The sequence below is a fragment of the Homarus americanus genome, unplaced genomic scaffold (genome assembly GCF_018991925.1).
Source record: "Homarus americanus isolate GMGI-L3 unplaced genomic scaffold, GMGI_Hamer_2.0 scaffold74, whole genome shotgun sequence".
NCBI classification, from domain to species: Eukaryota; Metazoa; Arthropoda; class Malacostraca; order Decapoda; family Nephropidae; genus Homarus; species Homarus americanus.
This window is the reverse complement of record NW_024716951.1, coordinates 3,582,664-3,604,721: the sequence shown is the minus strand read 5'-3', so window position 1 is coordinate 3,604,721 and position 22,058 is coordinate 3,582,664. Positions and strand designations below refer to the sequence as shown.

At 37.0% G+C, this 22,058-nt stretch overlaps 1 protein-coding gene across 1 annotated transcript; it reads left to right on the top strand.

Annotated features, from left to right (window-relative positions):
* The first annotated feature begins 4,996 nt into the window (after positions 1–4,996).
* Positions 4,997–20,578, top strand: LOC121858644. The gene is made up of 9 exons (XM_042355179.1): positions 4,997–5,155; positions 9,720–9,893; positions 10,621–10,697; positions 12,634–12,756; positions 13,053–13,206; positions 13,957–14,065; positions 14,309–14,465; positions 16,122–16,337; positions 18,780–20,578. Exons 1-9 carry the CDS (start codon positions 5,119–5,121, stop codon positions 18,837–18,839), a joined length of 1,107 nt encoding a protein of 368 aa, XP_042211113.1. The 5' UTR covers positions 4,997–5,118; the 3' UTR covers positions 18,840–20,578.
* The last annotated feature ends 1,480 nt before the right edge of the window (positions 20,579–22,058 follow it).

Here is a 22,058-nt window from a genome sequence, read left to right as displayed (position 1 = left end):
TTAACTTTTCCTAATATAGATAACAAATAGGGTTAATCTCACCACAAACATTATATATATGATGATTTAGAATGTATTAATTGTAACCCAGGTGTAGGTTCTGCAGGAACAGCCATAACAAGTTTTAACATTAAAATGACGTTTGACCCCAGTTGGTCAATAAACTAGTTAGTTTAAAAGATGTATGGACCAGTTCTCTTCACTCTTACTGTTTTACAAAGTTTCATCGCAATACAGGCAATGGTTTGTGAGATATACTGTACTTGTTAGAAAAAAAATATGATCAGTCGAGGATATGAAGACTTCGTAATACCCATTCACATCTTTCTTTCACATAACATTTCTCTTTTGTGAATAAAGCAACACGGGCTAGAGCCTACAGGTCTGCCGATACCTCCACTCAACGCCCGAGCCTGAAATATTGAGATGACAACGTAGAGCAAGAACCGTGGCCCCTGGCGTCACGTTCCCACACACACGCACACTTGGTCGGATACAGAGGTCTTCTCCAGGGGCAGCTCTACCACTAGTCTTTAAGAGGTCACTACCAGATTTTCACTGCTAAATACACCATTGAGTTTCTAAAAAAGGGCGTCAATGAGCAATAATTTGTCACTTTTATTCCTTTGTGTTTTTTAAGCGAGTTAAAAAGCATGGTTCTATGTGCACCATGAACCTGCATTGTCTACACACAGGCTGAACTGTATGTCTACTTTGTCTATATACTTGTTCAACCGTATACCTGCATTGTTTATATACATACGGAACCAACTGTAAACTTGTAGGGTGATTTGACTGAATATCCATCTTTCTGTCTACAGGTGTAAAAATGTGAGAGCAAACTCAGGATATTAGCCCCTCCCCTACCGTTCAACGCACATACATACATACATACATACATACATACATACATACATACATACATACATACATACATACATACATTTGTCCTCAGCTACTGTACCATTCGTGTGTTACCTTCCCTCACTCCATCCTCCCATCTCTTTCTCGGCCTTCCCCACTCTATCCTGCCTTTCACTTTTCACTTATCACCCTCCATCCTTCCACCCCACCCCACCCCCCCCATCTCTCTCTCTCCTTATCCTCCGTATCCTCCCATCCTCTTTTCAGTTACACACTCATTTATCTTGTTTCGCTTTCCATTCTCTCGCTCTGTTCATTCCACCTGTCCATTCTACCTATCTATTCCACAAACCTATTCATCTGCCAGTCCGACAACCCTCTCACTTCCTTATTTTGTTCTTGCTTGTTATTTTCTTCATTTTGACCACTTTACAGTTTTTGTCATAATGTATTACTGTGCTTTAATAACTAAGGTCTTGAAGCGCGTATTTGATGTTAGCAAATACTATAGCCATCAACAATAAATTATACTTCCTTTATTCTGTATCCACACAAAACAACTTTCACTATCCCTGTATCTTCATTTACCACTTACTTACATCAATTTTTATTTTTATTTATATTCTCAGATAATTTATCCCTTCTATACGCTCTTTCAAACTCATTCATTAATATTTGGAACTATTCTCCTGGACAATATACGCTATATATAAACAAAGGTTGGCTCACTTTCCACTGCCTTTACGTATCTACCTTTTCTACTTAATTTTTGTTTACATTCAAAGATAATTATTTCCTGTTACGAGCATTTCTAGACACATTTACTATTATTCGGCGTGTATAAAAAAACAGTTAATTCGCTTTCTATTGACATCTCTTATCCCTGTGACCCAAACGTACTGTACTTGTGAGTGTCTCCCAAGCTTTCACACTTACTATCCACGACCTAAGACCTAAGTGAAAGAGTTCATCTCTCACCGTAAACCAGTTCCTCTCTTGACACACTCCTCTCCTGACACACTCTAACACCTGCTTCAGTCTCCCTATAAAAACTTGCAACAAAATTTAGATCACCTGAACATTAGACATCCCAGCTTATTTCACCTGAAGATTAACCACCCTAACACTTCTTGTGGGTTATGTTAGGTTTGGTTAGTATGGATTAGGTTAGTGTTAGGGTGATTAATCTTCAGATAAAAACAAGGTGTCTAATCTTCAGGTGACCTCAAATTCAAAAGATTCACGAATATCCATGTACACAAATCTTATGATACAATGTAGGGCTGCTGACGAACAGAGGGAGAGAAATACACCCCTTTTGTGGGAGGAAGGGATATGCCGTTTTGGCTCCAAAGCCCATCTTTAAATCCCTTACTTAAGTATACACATTCGATTAGCGACCCAATAACCCATTAAGTGGTAGAGCAGGGGTTCTCAACCAGGGGGGAATTTTCCCCCTCAGGTTTTCAGGGGGGGGGGAACTGATACTAATATGGAAAAAATAAAGGATTTTCAGTATTATATGCATATTATTTGGAATGCACTTTTTGAGGCAGACAATCTTGGAAAGGACGGGGGAATGACATTCTGACATATGGTGAAAGGGGTGCATGGGGCAAACAAGGTTGAGAACCACTGTGGTAGAGGTTTCTCTTAGCCATTATGATGATGCCTTAGGCCTACATATACAGTGCCTGCCAACAGTGTGTAACGGAGAGCCCATACAAGGGCGGATCCAGGGAGGGGGGGATCCTGGGGGTCCAGACCCCCCTTTTCATCAGAAAATTCCAGTAGTTTTTCTTTAATGCAGTATTGTACTCAGGCATTATTGTAAAGTAAAATGTATTTACCATTGACTTCAGAATATCCCTTAATATCAAGTGCGCATGACATTAATCAGATCCGCCCCTGCCATACATGTCCAATTCTTGTCAACAGTGTGAAACAAAAATTTACCTCTCTTCCTTCCAGTTGTTAGCAAGCTGACAAGTGGTGAGGAGGGTAAAGTAAAGTCATTTATGAATGGTCCTGAAGCCGATTATATTTCAGAAGTTCTTTAGTTACACCTGCCCAATACCGCTTGTCTTTTGAATTGTGTAATTATTCTGTGGCATTATTTATTGTTGATAGATGGTTGTGACCTGAAGGGACGTAGGGAAAATTGCCCAAATAAAAACCTTAATTAGGGAAAGTTACCAGATTATAGCTGTTAGTTAAAGTTACCAGAATAGAGGTTTTAGTTAGGAAGAGTTATTAGAATATGGGTTTTAGTTAGAGAAAGTTACCAGAGTATAGTTGTTAGTTAGAGAAAGTAACCAGAATATAGGTTTTAGTGAGGGAAAGTTACCGAGACCTTAAAGAAAGTTGCAATAACAAAGGACACAGGGAAAGTTGCCAAGATATAACTTTTAGTTAGGAAAAGTTACCATTTTATAGGTTTGAGTCTGGGAAACTTGCAACACTATAGGTTTTTTGGTACTTCTCACGAGACGAGATTGCGTATCGAATGCTCACCATACATTAACAAGCTAGTACAGTACATTTCATCTTTAGTTCAAGGGCGATTTACATAGAGTGTTCAAGGGTAAACTATTTTAAGCACCTGACAGCTTTGTTGGCTATCCTTGGTCAAGTTGCTTCACTGTTTGCCATTGTCATTTACCTGCACTGTCTCGGCACACAGTTATTGTTATGATGTTATTACAGCGCTTCAACTAACTACTAAAGTTCTTTAAGCACGTAACAAGGTTAAGAATTACACTATTCAAGCAACACTTGAAAAAATGTGAGATAAAACTGTTGGTTTCCTAGGCACACAGGATACTGTGCGTCGTATACTTCCACTGCCTACGTGCACCGCGAACTGTATAACTACATAGTTTATGAACATGTACATACAATAATGAACCTGTATGATAACTTAACTGAATAAATATTATTTATATTACTAATTATTAATTTATCATTGGAGTGGTGTGGACAGTCTAAATTTTAATCAGCTTACTAGCCAGTCAATATTGGGTGCTACTGTAGTATGCGGTCTACCGAGCTGGAGTTGTGTCTACCGGGATATTTACACTGTAGCATCCATTAATCTAACCTAACCTAAACTAGGTTAGGTTAGGGTAGGTTAAGTTAGGTTAATATATATTAGATTAAGTTAGGTTGGGTTAGTAGACGCTAATGTAAATATTCCGGTAGACCAACTCCAGCTCAGTAGACCGCATACTATAATACCAGCACGGTAGACCGCATACTATTGTAGCACCAGCACGGTAGACCGCATACTATAGTGGCACCAGCTTGGTAGACCGCATACTATAGTGGCACCAGCTTGGTAGACCGCATACTATAGTGGCACCAGCTTGGTAGACACTATAGTAGCACCAGCTCGGTAGACCGCATACTATAGTGGCACCTAATATTGTCTCTATGTTTCGTTCAACCAGTCAGTTATCTCATAGAACGAGAGCCTAAGTATTCAATCTTACCACTTATAGTTGGGGTGAAGTGTTATCTGTTGCTGTATCCGCTACTCATTGTTCATCCATGACTGTCATTCACACTCCATCATGGCGCTAGTACTGTACAGGACACGAACTCAACTAAATATCACATGATAGTCAGGTAGACAATGAATTTTGACTGTATAAATTCTGTTTTATGAATTGTGGATGTTTTCTGTATTTAGGATGAAAGATTTAGGGGTTGAATACGTAAAAAGTGAAATAAGAGATTAAGTACATTAGTTAATTCATCATCATGGGTTTATCATTATTCATTTGCAAATACATCTAAAAAATAATGATCTTAACAATTTTTTTCACATTTTTTATCGTAACAAAAATAGTCTTGTGATATTCTTTTCTCTTGTAATAGCGATAAAGATGAACTTATTCTAAATATATTTTAAATTTAGCGCCAATTATCGCCCCACATTAATAACTAGTGGGCAACTCTTTGTCGTCTGTTTATTCCTATACCTGTTATTTTACCCAATAATATAGACACATTAAAACTTTGATACACGTTTTCATATTCAATTTAATATCTTATACACCTTAAAGTATCAATAGGCAATATTTGATGTATTATAAGGAATAAAATAAGCCTTAGAGGGCGTGGATGGCAAGCTGTTATCAGAGTCGCAGGAAGCAGCAGGTTCGGTTTCCTCTGCTACGGCTACCTCCTCAAACTCCACGAATATTCTGCCTTAGAGACTACCCTAGCGTCATATAACCGAATTCATCACACATGGCAACAGAGAAGCCCAAAATCTTGGTTCTGGGAGGTAATTATTGAAATCTGTTATAGCTTTTTACACGGGATTTGAGAGAAGTAAAGGTACTGGTCATGCTGGATGTTGATCTTAGTAAGTTAATATACTCTACAGTACTCGATATCATTTGTTATTGCCATTAAGCTTATGACTTACTTAGGAGCTACCTTGACAATGGTGCCAAGCTGATATTGAAAAGAAATTAGTAGGAGCATGTGATGTGTTGTTCACGTTGTGGTGTACTGTACAGCTCACACGATATGACAGTACTTGTTATTACACACTATTATCATATAGTTACTGAGAGACACAGTGATATACCAGCTAGTAGAGACACCTACCACGCTAATATATTCCTCCAAGAAGTCTTATAATGTGGTAGTCCTCCATCAGTTACCGGTATGGATTTTCTGTTAGGATTTTTTTTATTTGCTAAATTGTTCTTTTTGTATCAAGGTTAACGAGAATTTAAGCTGATAGGTCAGTTAATTGCTGTAGTACTTTGGTGAAATATTAAAAGAAACTTGAAATTACACTTGTTAGGTGTTGGTGATCTGCAAGTGATGACTTTGATGAGTGTTTAACATGAGTTTCTTGGTGCTTAACCCAATTTATTCTTAATTAAAGTTATGAGCCATACCTGATGGATTTGCCATATAACATAAGAAGTCTTTCACCTAGGATAGTATAAGTGTTAGTATATACTAATGTCAAACTTAGCAGGATCAGTCATATCATGACCTAAGCTAACTGATGTCTCCAGGTGTAACATGCCCTAACCAGTTGTGTAAGTTTAACCAGGCTGATGTACTGCCACTCACTTTGTGGCATATTGTCAAATTTTGAATTCGGCTTACCTCTTGAAGAAATTTTATTTAACCTAAAAGGCTATGAATGGTCAAAGTGTAACCTAACGTCATAACTAATGTATACTGTACCTGTATTGTGCAGGATGGTCCATATTTACAGAATTAAGGTGTGTATCTGTGTAGAAGCATCTCTTCATATATGAAAGTGTTCTGCTCCTGAAAACCATCTTAAATCAAAGTTTCGCAAATTGAATGTATTTTATTACTAACTTCCATTATATAATTGGAGATCTATTCAGTTCTACAAAAAATGATGTGGCCCCAAAATTTACTTATAATGACTTTTGACACATTTTTAAGAACATATTTCATGCATGAGAAACAAGATTTGTATTCTAATCTAGTAAAGAATATAACCACATACCATTTTTATTTACTAAAAATTAAATGGAAAACTTTAATATGTGGTGATGCTGCAGTGGGATGTACTGTACTCTACACATATTCATTTAACATTTTTGATCTTGGAGAATCTCCACCCAGCTTATTTCACCTAAAGATTAACCATCTTAACACTAACCTAACCTCATCCCCCTCTAGTGTTTGGGTGGTTAATATTTACATGAAATAAGCTGGGGTGGAGATTCTCCAGGTGTTCCAACATTTTATATTGTATGTAGGTATATTTATTTGGTATATACAGTATTGTCCTTCAGCACCAGATAACACTTGGAGAATATATACATCAGTGTTCCCACAGCCAAGATCTTTACTTTATCCTCTTTGCCACTGATCGGCTTGTTAGCCTCTTGGGTGGTTGGTTATGTCTCTGTTACCCACTGTTGGCAAGTACTGTACTGGGCATGTACTGGCTCCAGAATGTATCTGTACCTGCACCAGTGTTGGTCAAGTCTGGTCTTGAATGAGCTCACATTCAGCGCTGCCACAATGCCTTCTGCCAGATAGTTCCACTGTGCCAGTTTGTGAGCTATGATGACTATGATTTATGTTTAATTAAGTATTGAAGGTTACTCAGGAAAGAAAAGATTTTTCTCTGTTCCTACTAGATTTTGTAAAAATTAAGTCAAAATGAAATCTTCCTTTGTAAATTGGAAAATATGTACCGTGTAGATCTTAAGTTTACACAATTCATACCAGTAATCATGTTTTCACAAATTGATCCTTCGTAAATCTAAGGATGCCTGTACAGTACAGTACAGTATTTAATTCAGGTGTGTTGCTACTTATTTGATTTTTTTATGAAACCTCAAATGATATTTTCATTTGAATACAGGTACCTGTACTGTACATACAGTATAATGCAGATCCAGCAGGGAAATGAGAAAAACTGTGTGTTTGAACCTTCAAAAATTACATTTATATATTGATACAAAATGTCTAGGTTTGTCAACAAAAATGTTACACCAACCTAACACCTTAACATTAATCTACCATAACCTAACTGTTCAGTGCTGTGTTGGACATTGTCAACTCTAACTAAGTCTTTATTGTTATGTTCGATATAATTTTTGGTATACCATAACCTAACATAACCTGACCTGGCCAGGAGTTAGAATTAAACTTAGATGTCAGACGTAGCTGGAGAATCAGACATCCGTAACTGAACACTGCCGCGGTGTGTACGGTGACAGAACTTGAACTATCCAAACCTAACAAATAAGAACGTGAGATCATTTAGTTTGGTTTGAGTGGTTCTATCTGTGCTCATAAGAACTTAACACTTTACAAGGAAACATACGTTTTTCAAATTTACATATGAGTTGTTATTATTATTTTTATTATTTTTGGTACTCTGCCATACTGTATTTACATTATACAGTACATGTATTTATCAAATCAACGGACGATCTTGTCAAACTACTGTACTGTACTGTTTATTAAATTTTACTTATTGCAAATTTTAGTTGAATCTTGTAATGTACCGTACTTACACAGTTTTTCTTCCAGTCTAATATTCTGTTGGAGTAATTGCTTACTTGATAAGAAATATGCAATTTTGTCCGTTTTTCTTTTACTATTTTTTTGAGGACTACAATAGAAATAAGTGGACTATTGCACACTTTTTTTTTTTTATTCCTGACAAGGTTTGAATATGTTGTTCTGTACTGTAGCTCTATGTTTTATATGTATGATTATTGCCCAGTCAAGTCTGTACACTACACTACTGCATTGATTGTGGGTTTCAGTTATAAGGCAGCATAATGGTTCACTTCCTGAACCATGTAGTGTACAGTATCGTTCTCTTTTTAGACGTGGAATCCAAATACTTATTAATATTCTAAATAATGGTGTTTTGGTCAATGTAATGGCTGCCATAGAATTTTGATTTAACACATCATATTAATTGTACATAATTTACACATGTTATATGCACTAATTCCTCCCTTGGTGTTCTCTTTTGGTTGGAATAATAATTTTGATCATTATTTTACACTTTTGGGAGGATAAGTATGTAGCCAGTGAGATAACACTTCTGGATGTGCATTTTCTTCCTGCTCAATACAGTATTTAGATTAAAAGCATTAATGCACTTTGGTCTTTTGAATTACTTTTAGTGATATACTTCAGAAAACATACAGTAAATTCCATCTTTCTGCTCTAAGTTGGCTGAGATGTTGCTCTGAACAAAATTCAGTAGAAGTGTATTCTCCCTTGATCAACAATTAAAATTTTTGCATGACCAATGTCCTGTTTTCACCCATGAAAAAAAAGAAAATAATAATTTACCCTGACAAGAAGTGGCTTTATACAGCATTACTTGGCTGATCAAGACAACCGTTTTGTCAACTGGTGCAGTAGTCTAGGTAAACTATTTGTACTGTACTTCACTTAGAATGCCAAACTTTTAACAAAAAAATTTTTTTGTTTGAATGAAAAATATGAAAATTTCAGAAATTATCTTCAAATTTGAGGAACATTTTGACCAACTTTGATTGATTTTTTTTATTTATTTTTTTACTATTATTAACCAAACAAAAAACAAATAAAAATGTAAATACCAAAAATGATGTTAAACATCAAATCTATAGCTCTAGTGTACAGTATACCTGTACAGTATGTATTGTACACTTGAACAGTATGTACAGTACAGTATAGGGCTTTAGGTATGTGTCTCTGGGATCACTTCCCTGAACCTTTATTAGACCCGGCCCTTGGTGACTGTAACCCCCTACAGTTAGTGAGGAATTACTGTAACCACTAATTGAGATTTTGGTTTAATGACCCGAATGTTTTAAGTTGTGGGAATTCAATTAATGAACTTGTATTTAATTTAGCAAGCTAAATTAGAATGAGAGACTCTCGTGTGCTTTTAATTTACTCCTGGTACTTTTATTATCTAATCATTTTAAAATTAAACAGAACTTTAAACTGTAGTTAAATTATATTTCATGTGAATTACAGTAGGTCTAAGAGGGAATAATAACCAAATAACATTATAGTAGGTTTGTGATTGTCTTGTCCTCTACAGTATGCATACAAATGCAGACCTGTTACCCACAAACTTGGATGGTTACACTAATTGCTGCATTTAGTTACAATATTAAAGATTACTTGAGCAAAATAATGATTACAGGATTTTAAAAACTGTTTTAAAGTACAGTATATGTACACAACTAAACCGGCAATACCTGTTTGTGGAGGGAAGTGATTGTGTTAACAGATGTGAGAGAATTTCACTGCTAAAATATAGTTAATGTTTTATCTATAGGATTAGACGTGCAGTTAATGGATGTACTTTTTTTCAGGATGTGGATTTATTGGGCGACACATTGTATCTGAGTTTGTGTCCAAAGATGTAGCCTCGAGTATTTGCGTAGTGGACAAAGTGCCTCCTCAGATTGCATGGCTTAATGAGCAGCAGACAAAAATCTTTGAAGATGATGTTGTTACATTCAGGAGTGCTAATCTAATTAACCCAGGTGAGTCCACAGGTATTTCATCAGATTACTGTAGTGGTTAAACAGATTTTTTCTGTGTTACAGTACAGTACTCAAGTTTGGATTCCTGTAGTGTGACAACACTTTATGTTTACCAGTTAATGTCAGTCTCCTGACTGTTTATTTATTAATCCATGAGACTTGCATCTGAGTTTACAAGTAGTTAACCCAGCTGCTTGTCCTGTGACTAAGCTTCTTGGGTATACAGGGATCCCCCGGGTTACGGAAGGGTTCCGCTCCTGAAAATCTTTCTGCATCGCGAAATTCTGTATCACGAAACCATTTTTCCCATTGACTCCCATTATATGAGTTGAGATGTGGTCCTATGGATTATTTTTTTTGCGGCCTAAAAACATAACATAAGCACATACAGTATATGTGCTTGTGTAGTAGAGTGTACAGTAAACTTTTATTTATTTTAAATTTATTTACAAATGTAAACAGATGTGAAATCTATGTTTACAGGTCAGTAGAAGTCCATATTAGCACTAGATGAATCTTACATTAATAAATGCTGTGTTTTCAGATCTAAATCATTTCAGTATTTGAGACAAAAAAATAGGTCCCTCAGAACAACACTCCTGTAGCCACAAAACTGGTGATCATTTTAATTTGTGTCCTATGTTTTGAATTCCCTTATTATTATTTTAGGCAAGAAAAACTACACAAGACAAATACATTTAAGCTTTAAAACGTTTTTCTCTTACAGCATCATGTGCTGCAGCATTTGGGGAGGAGGAGTGGGACTGGGTCATAAATGCTGCTGGAGAGGCAAAAACTGGACAGGTAGGAATTTTAGTGATTGTCTGGAAATTGTACTCTTGGCTGATCAAACAACAATGAAGTGTAAGTGATGGAAAGTTATCCATTGGTGTCCTGTGTCTTTCTTTCTAAAGGCCCAGCATATTATGGATCTGATGGTCCCTTCAATTCTGTTTCAGATTTTCATAATACAGTACTAGCTGGTAGGTGGCTAGTGTTTGATTACCTCAGGGAGTTGTGATCCTACCCTGCCAACTGTTTCTACCTTGTGGCTTGGCAATAAGATAGGAAGGGCATCCAGCCATAAAACTACCCCAGCATGCCTGATGGCAAATGGGGATACCAGAGCTGTGTTCATTCCCTGGTCCCTGTTGAATTTTCTAGGCCTGTACAGAGGGTACCGGGTGAGTTTCACAGGCCGGTGCTTCCACTTGACAGTACTAGAACCTAAACTCGGGTAGCACCCTGAGAGGCTGCTTCATCATCAAGTGAATAATGCCGTGGCCAGCTTTAGTGTCATGTTGCGCATGATAGGGTGTCCCTGAAGCTGGATGTGATGGATCACTCTGAGGCCACTGTAATGTATTTTTGCTATGGCATCGGGGTTGTCTTCGTGCCATTACCCAGGTTTGCATGAGGGAAAGTCTTATCTGGGGTTAAAGAACAGAAATAAACCTAAACTAACAGAACCTAGCCAGGTTACTATGCCCTGCATTGATTCATCTTGCTTTGGTTATGAATATTGACACCTGTCCCAGGTTATATCTACAATTTGTATGTAATTGTTCTTCCTATATGAATTTCTTTGTTATCATATAACAACACAGCCACGTTGTAACACAGTACCATAAATCATTATAATTTGATTGTAATTATAGTAACAAAAGTAACTTATGATATGCAAGGAGAGATTTCTCCTCCTTCGTAAAAACTCGACGAGTCGTAGTTGCCACCATGATCTTGTAAACATTACTCTTGATGGTGATTGGCTGTCGTAATGGTGTAACTGAAGCGTGATTGGCTGGAATTTTGGCGTTCGAATCCTTGCTCGTGATTGAAGAAAATGCAAAGATTACCCGATCCGGGGTTCAAGCTGATGTTCTGAATATGGGTAATTCACTGCAGGAAATCTTGGATTGAGGAATCCCAATTTGCATGCCTGAGATGAGCTCAAATCCCAGGCTCAAACCACTGTTCTGAATTTGGACCTTAGTGTCTGGCCTAGGGCTTCGAAGAAGTTATCCCACTGTTTTGCTGGGGAGAATTTGGAAAGGTAATGTTATGAAAGTTTGATCTCGTTTTTCTATAAATTTACTCATGCAGTGTTTCCTGCCCTGGGGTTTATTAGATATTCTTAGCTAATATCCCCCCCCCCCCGTCCTCCCTGGTCAGTAAATGTTATTTGCGGATTTGGCGATTCACAGCCATATTGAGAACCGAATACCCGCAAATTTGGAGGGCCCCTGTACTTAAATAATCTTAGGCTGGCCTGAGGATTTAAATATAGTTTAAATTTTGGAAATCCCATTTAAAAGTGTCTCAGGACAAAAAGACTCGGATTCTCTTCCTCCTGCCAATGGGTTTTATCATGGAGTTCAGCTGGGCTTAGGCTTGTGACTGGAATTCCAATACAGGTATAGCCAATGACTGCAAGGGAAGGCTGGGTTATGCAGCACTTTGATTCCAAATGCAGTATCTCTCTTTAAAGGGTGGTAGTTGCCATAGGAAGGTGTCACAATTTTTTTTATAATTACCAGCCATTAATGTCAGGGTTGTTCACCTGGGTTATTAACCCTTAGACATGATGGTACTGTACAATACTCAAGTCTCTTAGTTTGGACTCCATTATGCAGCAGAATTTCCAATATTAGGCCAACACTTAAGGGACCTTGACAAAACTGTAATTTAAAAGTGTTATATTTTTGGAACCAATTGTTTTATAAGATATTTTCCTCTGCAGGTAGAAGCAGTGTATCGTGAAGGAATAGTTCGATTGTCAACTAACTGTGCTAATGAGGCAGCAAAGAGGAAAGTTAAGATTTACGTGGAGATATCAGCTGGGAGTATGGCCTCCAATGAAAAGGTATGAATAAACCTCCACATTATAAGAAAATGTTGCCGTCAGTTTACTAAACACGACACTATCTTTAATCAGCATATGTACTGGTATAAGGAGGTCTGCTGGTAGTTATAGGTGATGGAAATGTTATCATACAAGACTAAAACATCCAACATTTCATCATACAAGACTAAAACATCCAACATTTCATTATACAAGACTAAAACATCCAACATTTCATTATACAAGACTAAAACATGGAACATTTCATCATACTGTACTGTACAAGTGCACCATAACCCCCCAGTGTGTGTTTGCAGGTTCCACACAAAGAGAGTGCTGATTGTAATCCCTGGACAGTTACATCCAAGTGCAAGTATCAGGTGGAAAAGGAGATCAAGAGTCTACCGGATCTGAATTGGATTATTGTGCGACCCGCCACAGTCTATGGATTATCTGACAAAACTGGCCTTAGTAAGTTTATTTGTCTCAAGATATGGAAGATTTTATCAGTTAAGGACTTTAGATTACCAGTATATTATTGGCCTTAGTAACTTTTTATTCATGATACCAAAGATACTATTGAATAAGTTAAACATTAGATAAGACTTATGTTGAGCATTTTAAAGTGTACAATGTAAGATTGTCTTAGTGTCATTTTGTATGCTGTACTGAACTGTATATAAATTTCAGTGCAGCAGACACAATGAAGACACAAATATTTAAGAATACCTGTCAATGGATTCTTGAGAATGTGTGATGTGTCATTGAATTTTACAGGTTGTGGGTCAAATCAGGATCTTTGAGGGTTCACAGTAATCATAAAATAAGGGTCCTCATCTATTACTCTTTCAAGCATGTAAACCTAAGATAATATAGTGGAAAAAAATTTATGTCCATCCTTTCCTTCCATTGTTCATGAACTTCCTGGTTTTTTCAATTCCCTCCCTCTCTGATGAGCAACTTACATCGCACACTCCTCCCCTGCCCTTCAAACTGCCCTCCCCCAATTCGACCACTCCCCCTCTCCACCCACATGACTTATCAGGCAGAAAGGACCCGGCCAGGTGCAGGGTTTAGGTGGTGGAGTGGATGATTACTTTTGACTGCGACTATACCTGTCTTCTTTCTATCATGAATGTCAGTTCTTCCATAGACACCATTATTCATGTTCTACCTCTCTGCTTTCACAAGTCACCTCTTCTAAAATATATTATGTTGCAGCTCCACGACTTGTGTTTGGAGCGGTTTACCGCCATCTCGGTGAGACGATGAAGATGTTATGGGATGAGAAGCTTTGCATCAATACTGTTCATGTGACTGATGTTGCTAGGTGAGCTACTATGATGTAGTATAGTACAGAAATGGTGAAAACTTGGGCAAGGACTGTCAACACTGTCATTGATTTGTTATTATGGTACAGTACAGTCTTCATTGTTCAGTCTCAAGATGAGATTAAGGGTCATTCGTTCATTATTGTTAATAATATTGAACTTGCTTAAACTTGTAATTAATTATTTATATTATTATTATTATTATTAGTATTATTATTTCTATTAAGTATTATTATTTTTAGGGCCATTTCGTGGTTGTGCCAACGTGGGAAAACAGGCCAAATTTATAACGTTGTGGATGATGCCAACACCAAGCAGGGTGACATAGGGAGTATTGTGTGTGACATCTACAAGATCAATCATGACTATTGGGGGAATACACTCTCAACAGTTGCCAAGGTAAGGAAACTAAAGTATGGTTAACCAGCATGAGAATTAATAACTACTTAAAATAGAATAAACAGTACAGCTTGACCCTAAAATTCACATGGGGGTTTGGGTCTCAAAATGGCCATGAATAGCAAAATTTGCGAATATCATTTGCTGACCGGGGGGTGGGGGGGGGGTACATTTTTACTCGTGTGTAAAGAAATGTGTATTCCCTTTGCGTTTGCCCTTAGGACAATTAATTCTTTTACCTCTATTATACATGTGTGTGTGTGGCATCCCCCCCCCCCACACACACACATGTAAGGGGGGGATAATTTTATTTATTTTTTCTTAGTGCATATATGTGCAAGAGATATTTTTGTTCAATCCAGAATGCGAAGTCTAGCTTCTTCTTGCGCTGTAAATGTGCAGAAAGAAGGCTCCGCTAATTTGTGTTGTAATAGCTGAAATATTAAGTGCCACAAGGATTTTACTTTTGGTATTTATACATCTTAGCACGGTGAGAAAATTGAGTGACTTTAATTTTGATTATGTCTCTCATATATTGTGTTTGGGGCAATTTTTTATATGGTCTGGTCAAGCATGGCGAACGCGGCTCATCTTCTATTTATGAAAACAGTCGATCTTTAGTGACTAATATCCTCTGCTTTCAAGTCACTTAGTGAATGACGTTGTTTTTCGCCCTCCAGGACTCGTCTTCACTGAAAAAACCCAAATAATATATATATATATATATATATATATATATATATATATATATATATATATATATATATATATATATATATATATATATATATATATATATATATATATATATATATATTTTTTTTTTTTATTTATTTTTTTTTTATTTTTTTATTTTTATTTATTTTTTTTTTTCTTTTGTCCCAATTATACACATGCAAGTAATGAATACCATGATATATGTGGCCATCCCTCTCCCTCTTCTCATGCTATTACCGGTAAGTTTTTTGGTGACTTGCAAGATCACTTGCTCAAACAAGCACCTGGCAGAGCTCACCTCTTCCAAGAAGTACATGCATTCTGAAACAGGGATACTGTCCAATGAGAATCATTGCAAATGTTTTAAATTGCCACTTGCCCATCTGAAACAGTTTTATCAAGAGCCAGCAAGTTAACAAGTGCAGGATCGACTATGTCACTTGACTTAAACATTTCATTCATGAATTGAGTCTCAGGACCCTTCATTAGGTTTGGAGTTGTTTAAGGATGTTCATGGAAAGGGTAAGACTAAGGGTAGTACATAAGAGAAGCAGTGGTTAGGAACTCCCTCCAGTCAACCCAGCTGCAGGATGGGAAGTGAAGGCAGCAGATTACAGTACCAGATGTACTGGCTCTTTGGGTTCCAACTATTTCCAAACAGTTTGACTCACTTTTGTGTTTGGGTTATTAGATGGAGACAAGTACTGATTTAGGTGAGAGACATAGGTCTCCTTCCTCTTTTTGGAACACTGTTTATTGTTGAAATGAATTTTAGGGTTATAATTTGGAATGAGAAATGTTACTCCGTTCCCATTGGTGCCAAAGGTTTACAATTTGTAATACTGTATTATTTTGTCATGTTTCTCATATATTTAGTAGTAAACTGTATTGATAATATTGAAAGTGCTAATAAGTGACAAAAGCTTAATACATATTCAGACAGACGCAGCTGGACTCGTTAATGAAATCAATGAGAAGCATCTAATCCCTTGGGCTGGCCTCTGCTCTGCTGGTGGTTTGGACAACACCCCACTGACTCCTTATATTGACCAAGACTCGGTGCACCACAACCATCTAAACCTGGATGGATCCAAGCTTCGAGCAGAAGGCTTTACATATTCTGTGCCAAGACCTACTCGGGAGAATCTTCTACAGGTAAGTGAAATAAAATAAGAGAAAAATTGCAGTTTTCATACATAATATGTTCAAATTGAGTTAAAAGTAACAATTTGAGAATATGCCGTTTTGTTTTGTTTGTTTTTTATTACTGGGATTAGCCCACCCGGGCACAGGTCGCTGACCCACATCGGGGCCTGGGGGGCAAAAATATTATAATAATAATTCTTAATAAATAAAAAATTAATAAAAATTAAATATAAAATTAATACAATTATAATAACAATAATAAAAAAAAAAAAAAAAAAAAAGATCGAGTGAGAAACAATGTATCTGCATGCATGTATGTTGTGTTGTCAATAGTAAGAGAAGCAATTGAGACCCTGCAATTGAGTGTAAATGAGGCAGAAAGTCAGATCAGCAACCTGGGACTTGGTCACAATTTTTGTAATGCCATATGGCAGCAGGGTCTACTATTAGACAACACATTATGCTTCCAATATCTTCCCAGGCGGTAGTACCTCCCTGTTTAATAGCGGCCTACTACCAACTACGTACCTATGGTATTGTTCAGTTTCTGAAGTTGAATCCTTTGGCATTTAGAGCTTTTGAATGGCTCAAGGTGAAGAAAAGCTCATTTTAATTCAATCATGAATGGGAAAACTTAAGATACCCAACATGATTGTGTGTCAGTATTTGATATTTTTATTGTGGTTGCTTGGCCCTGAATATTGCCACAGTAGTCTCCCCACCTGGCATAAACCCAATCTGCACTTTATTTCTGACCTTTTCTCTCCTTTACCAATTTCTCGATCACTTTCCACATATTTCAGAACATGATCTAGCAGTTTCAGACCCCTTAGTTCCCGCATTCTGGTGCATTGCCTTTAGCTTTTTAAGTATTCATAACGGGGGCAGATCCATGAATATCAAAGGTGGGGGGGGGGTGGGGGTTCAGAGAAGTTGTGGGTGGGCCAGCTGGAAGATTTGGGCATGTGCTGTAGACACCCCAGAATTTTTTTTTTTTTTTTTTTTAATTTGACCACTATTATGGGTATTTTGAGGCCATTTTAAAGCCATGTGCACTTGATATTAGGTGATATTCTGAGGTCAATAGAAAATACTTTTTACTATACAAAAATGCCTGAGTACAATACTGCATTAAATAAAAAGTACAGTATTAGAATTTTCTGAGGAAAAGGGGGGTGCAGACCCACAGGACCCCTTCCTCCCCCCTGGATCCACTTCTGCATAATCCAACTCTTCTGCCAGTTGTCTGTAATAATACCTCCCACCATCATTGCATTAGTCAATTTGGTCACCATTGACACCCTTACATCACTTAATACTTTCAGCATTTCTGTAACTATTTTAGAGCTTCCAGCTTCCACCGTTTCTCTGTGAATGTCGGTCACACTAGAATAACCTGTTATAGTATATCCTTCTTTCCTCACACAACCAAACTGTGGAATGCTCTGCCTTTTTCTGTGTTTCCATACTCATACAATGTACGACACAAAAAAATGAGGCATGCTGAAACTCGTTTAATTAACCATATTAAGAAAATCAACTGTGACCGCCTTGAAAGTACAGTAGTTCCCTTCTGAGTTGACACACAGCTGCATACAATGCTGCCACAGTTCAAAGCAATTCTGCAGATCATGCTCTGTAAGGCTGTTGAGGAGCTCCGTCGTTTTTGCTTTCACTTCTTTTACTGACAAAAAATTGGTTCCTTTGAGCTCGGACTTGATCTTTGGGAAGAGGTAGAAGTCGCAGGGAGCCAGGACTGGCGAATAGGGTGGGTGCTCAAGCACAGTGATGTTTTTATTGGCTAAAAATGGCTTCACAGACAAAGCGTGGGCTGGCGTATTGTTCATCTGACTGCATTTTTTTTAACCATTTTTGCACAAACCTATGTAGGATGGATTGGCAAATGGCAAAGATAACTCCAAAAATGTGGTTCCTCTCCGCAGCAGGCTTACCTTTTCAGAAAAAAGGTATAGACAGACCTCTGTTCTCTGAGTCGACTCTTATCTGGGAGCCTGGACTCACTAATGGTTGCTATGTCGATGTTATTCCTAGACAGTTTTTTTTTGCCACAAGGGCGGTTCTTCTTTCAGGACACTCATTTGTGCCAGTACCCAGAAGGGTCCTGATATTCCATGCAGTGACCATTAGAAGTTGCTTAGTTTGTTTTAGTTTTGATCTGTGATTATGATTATGTTTTCGACCGCATAAGGATGACCTTATTGGGTGCGGTTACCCATTTAGTTTTTTTTTTTCAGACTATGTTTAGGGCACCTTTCCTAGCTTCTCTCTCTCTCTCATTCATTAATTTATTTTTACTGCTGTAATAAATGTGGTCTTAGGGTCTCGCAACAAGTCCCAAATATCTATATGGTTTACCTTTGTTACAAAAATCACTCGGTGGTGCACACTCCAGTCATTCATGTTGTAACCCCATTATCTCTTGTATTTCAGGTGTTGAAGGATTTCGTGGTTATGAAGATCTTCCCAGGCAGTGCTCTTCCATCACAGTAACTAGGTGATATAGCTGCTGTGTAATTATAGAAAAAGTAATCTTTGCCCGGGCTGCAATAAATAAAACCTAGCTATAACAACACATATTTTATGAGGGATATTAGTGTTTGTCTGTACATACAGTAGTATCATTAATAATTTTTTACTTGTAAAAAAAAAAATGACCAAATAAATGTACAATGAGTAATGGTTTGTTGGAAAAAATATTGAGACCAAATGATAACACATCATAATATGGTCTGTTGTCAGTAGTTGTTTAACAGTAAAAGACATTGATGGTACCTTTGAAAGATAATAACAGTTCTAGGAATAAATCACATTTTCTCTGTTCTTTTCATGGTATTTTGTATAATGTGGAGCAGTAACTTTTAGAGTTGTTAGTAGGAATTTCAAGTACAAGATATCAATTCCTGGAATAAATGGCATATGTTTGATTTGCTAAAACCATAATATGATTTGACATTGTATGCCAATGATGAACCAAACCACCCAGCCTCATCAATTTTTCAGAAGTTAAAAGTTTACAAGCCTATGTCATCTTCAGTAATCACATGATCTAAATATAAAAAATGAAATAGATTTTTTTTAATCTAAGGTAAATAAATTACACCAAAGGAAATGGAAGCTTTTGTCAAGAGAAACAGTGAATTGACTCTCTTCATTGGACAAACTAAACACCTTAAACTTTTGAGCATTATCTCTTATCTTCAAGAAAGCTGCTTCTGGTGTTCAGTAAGTGCATTATTATCTAAGTATGGTAAACTTGATACACTTCACTGTTCCTGGCAAAGCCTAATGGTGCTCGGCAGGATTCTTTTAACTGTAATAATGACATTCACTCTACTTCATTTTAATTGTGCTGCCTTCCAATGCCTTGTCCTAGAAATACTATATATAGTTATGAGAGCAAGAGCCAGTAATGGCCACAATTGCTTCAGTGATGTAACTTATTTTTATAAAGACATGGATAAACAAGGTATCTTATAAATAATAGTAAGGATTTGTTATCTAGAGATTGCTACACTTGCTCAAGGCTTTTAAGATAATTCACCAATGTTGTGAACTGTCCAGAATGAAGGGTCTCCTGAAGGAAGCATTGTCAGCATAAAGCTTTCCAGTAGTGTTACCAAAATTGAGCTTTTCAGTGATGTCGCCTACAAGAAGCTTTAGTTGGTGACCTCATCCTATTTAAACCTAGTGACACTTCACTCTGGAGAGCTTCTTACCGGTGATCCTTCACTGGAGAGCTTCTTACTGGTGATCCTTCACTGGGGAGCTTCTTATTGGTGATCCTTTACTGGGGAGCTTCTTACTGGTGATCCTTCACTCTGGAGAGCTTACTGGTGATCCTTCACTGGAGAGCTTCTTACTGGTGATCCTTCACTGGAGAGCTTCTTACTGGTGATCCTTCACTGGAGAGCTTCTTACTGGTGACCCTTCACTCTGGAGAGCTTCCTGCTGGTGACCCTTCACTCTGGAGAGCTTCCTAACATGCTGGTAATGTTTCTTTTTGAGTTTTGTATTGGTGATGGACATTTTTTGTGGGGACACATTGGTATGGAGAGCTTCCATCAGGCTACATGATTTCTGTCAGTGAACTTTCTGGTACATTGCTCTTCTGCCCTGAATGTATACATGCATCACTTTACTGTTATTCCTGCTGGCATCCAAGCTGCAGTTCAGTTAAAAGTCTTAAACCAGAATAAAGAGTATAAAATTATCCCCTCCAGTTTCATGATTACATCTCCACTCATATGTCATCAGTGCCCAATTCCTCCCCAGAAAATTAAGGGGTAACCTCGTAAAGAAGACCTCTAAATTGAAACCGCCTATTTTATACTGGATGTAGGTAGTTCATGTAAAACTTCAAATAAAATTTGGTAATTAAGCTTCTTCAGTCATGGAACTTAAGGGCATCATTTATTTGTTGTTCATCGCTTTCTGGCCTTCGGTTTCAATGTTGTTCTGTTTCTTTCTTTTTTTCTAATCAAGGGAAGGTTTTCAAGTGTCTGCTATAAATGTGGCAACCGGCATATTGGGCATGGATGTCTCTTGCAAGTAAACCTTTAACAGGTGCAGTCTGGATACAGTGGTACAGTAATACATTTGGTTACATAGTGCAATACTAACTTGAGTGTCTTCCAGGAGAGTGAAATTAAAGTGGATATGAACTTGTTGAGGGAAGTGATGTATGCAGTGAAATTGCTATATAACGGACTTCTTTCTCCAAATAATCCATTAGATGAGGGTTTTTAAGTTTAATGGAACCCTCAGTATACAGTAATGGACTTTTATCTCATTATAATTAGTTATGGGAAGTTTTACATCTAACGGACCCTCGATATGATGGATTTTCCTCTATATATAGTCCGCTAAATAGAGGTTTCAATGTTTGTTTATTTATTTACTTTTTTGTGTTTCTTTTTGTTTTGCACAATTGTAAATATTTCTCACTTCCCTGATGTTGGTTATGATTTTTGAACAAAGATAAAAGTTAGAGGAGAATAAAGGGTTACATGTTGATTATTAAGAAATAAAGTTTATTTTCCTGTGTTTTCATGTAATAGATTTAATGTAACTTAAGTTAAATAATTTATTGAATTGTGGGATGCTTGTTTATCATTGCCATACAACTTAAGATATAATTTTTTTTTCCCCACACGTCATTTCTAGTATCATACACACTTGTAGGGAGATGTATTCCTGGAAAATTAGGGGTTAGTGTACTGTACCATAGTTCAGATAACGCTATTACCTAGTTAACTTTGATGACAATATTTTGGCATAAAGTTTACTTATTAATAATTTTGGGTTTCTGGAGGTACTACATGTAGAAATTAGTTACCCTAGGTACTTATGGTACAGGAGTTACCCCTAGGTACTTATATGTTACAGGAGTTACCCCTAGGTACTTATATGTTACAGGAATTAGCCATTTACTTGTATGGTACATGGGTAACTTAGTTAATTTAATGGTACATAAGTTACTGTCCTTAGTTAATTTAATGGTACAGTACACGAGTTACTTAGTTACTTGTATGGTACAGGAGTTTGACAGTTACTTCTATGGTACAGGAGTTACTTCATTAATTTAATGGTACATGAGTTACTGTTCTTAGTTAATTTAATGGTACAGTACACGAGTTACTTAGTTATATTTAATGTACTTCACCAAAGATTGCAGTAGAACCTGAATGGGTGTCTTAGTGGTGTTACTGT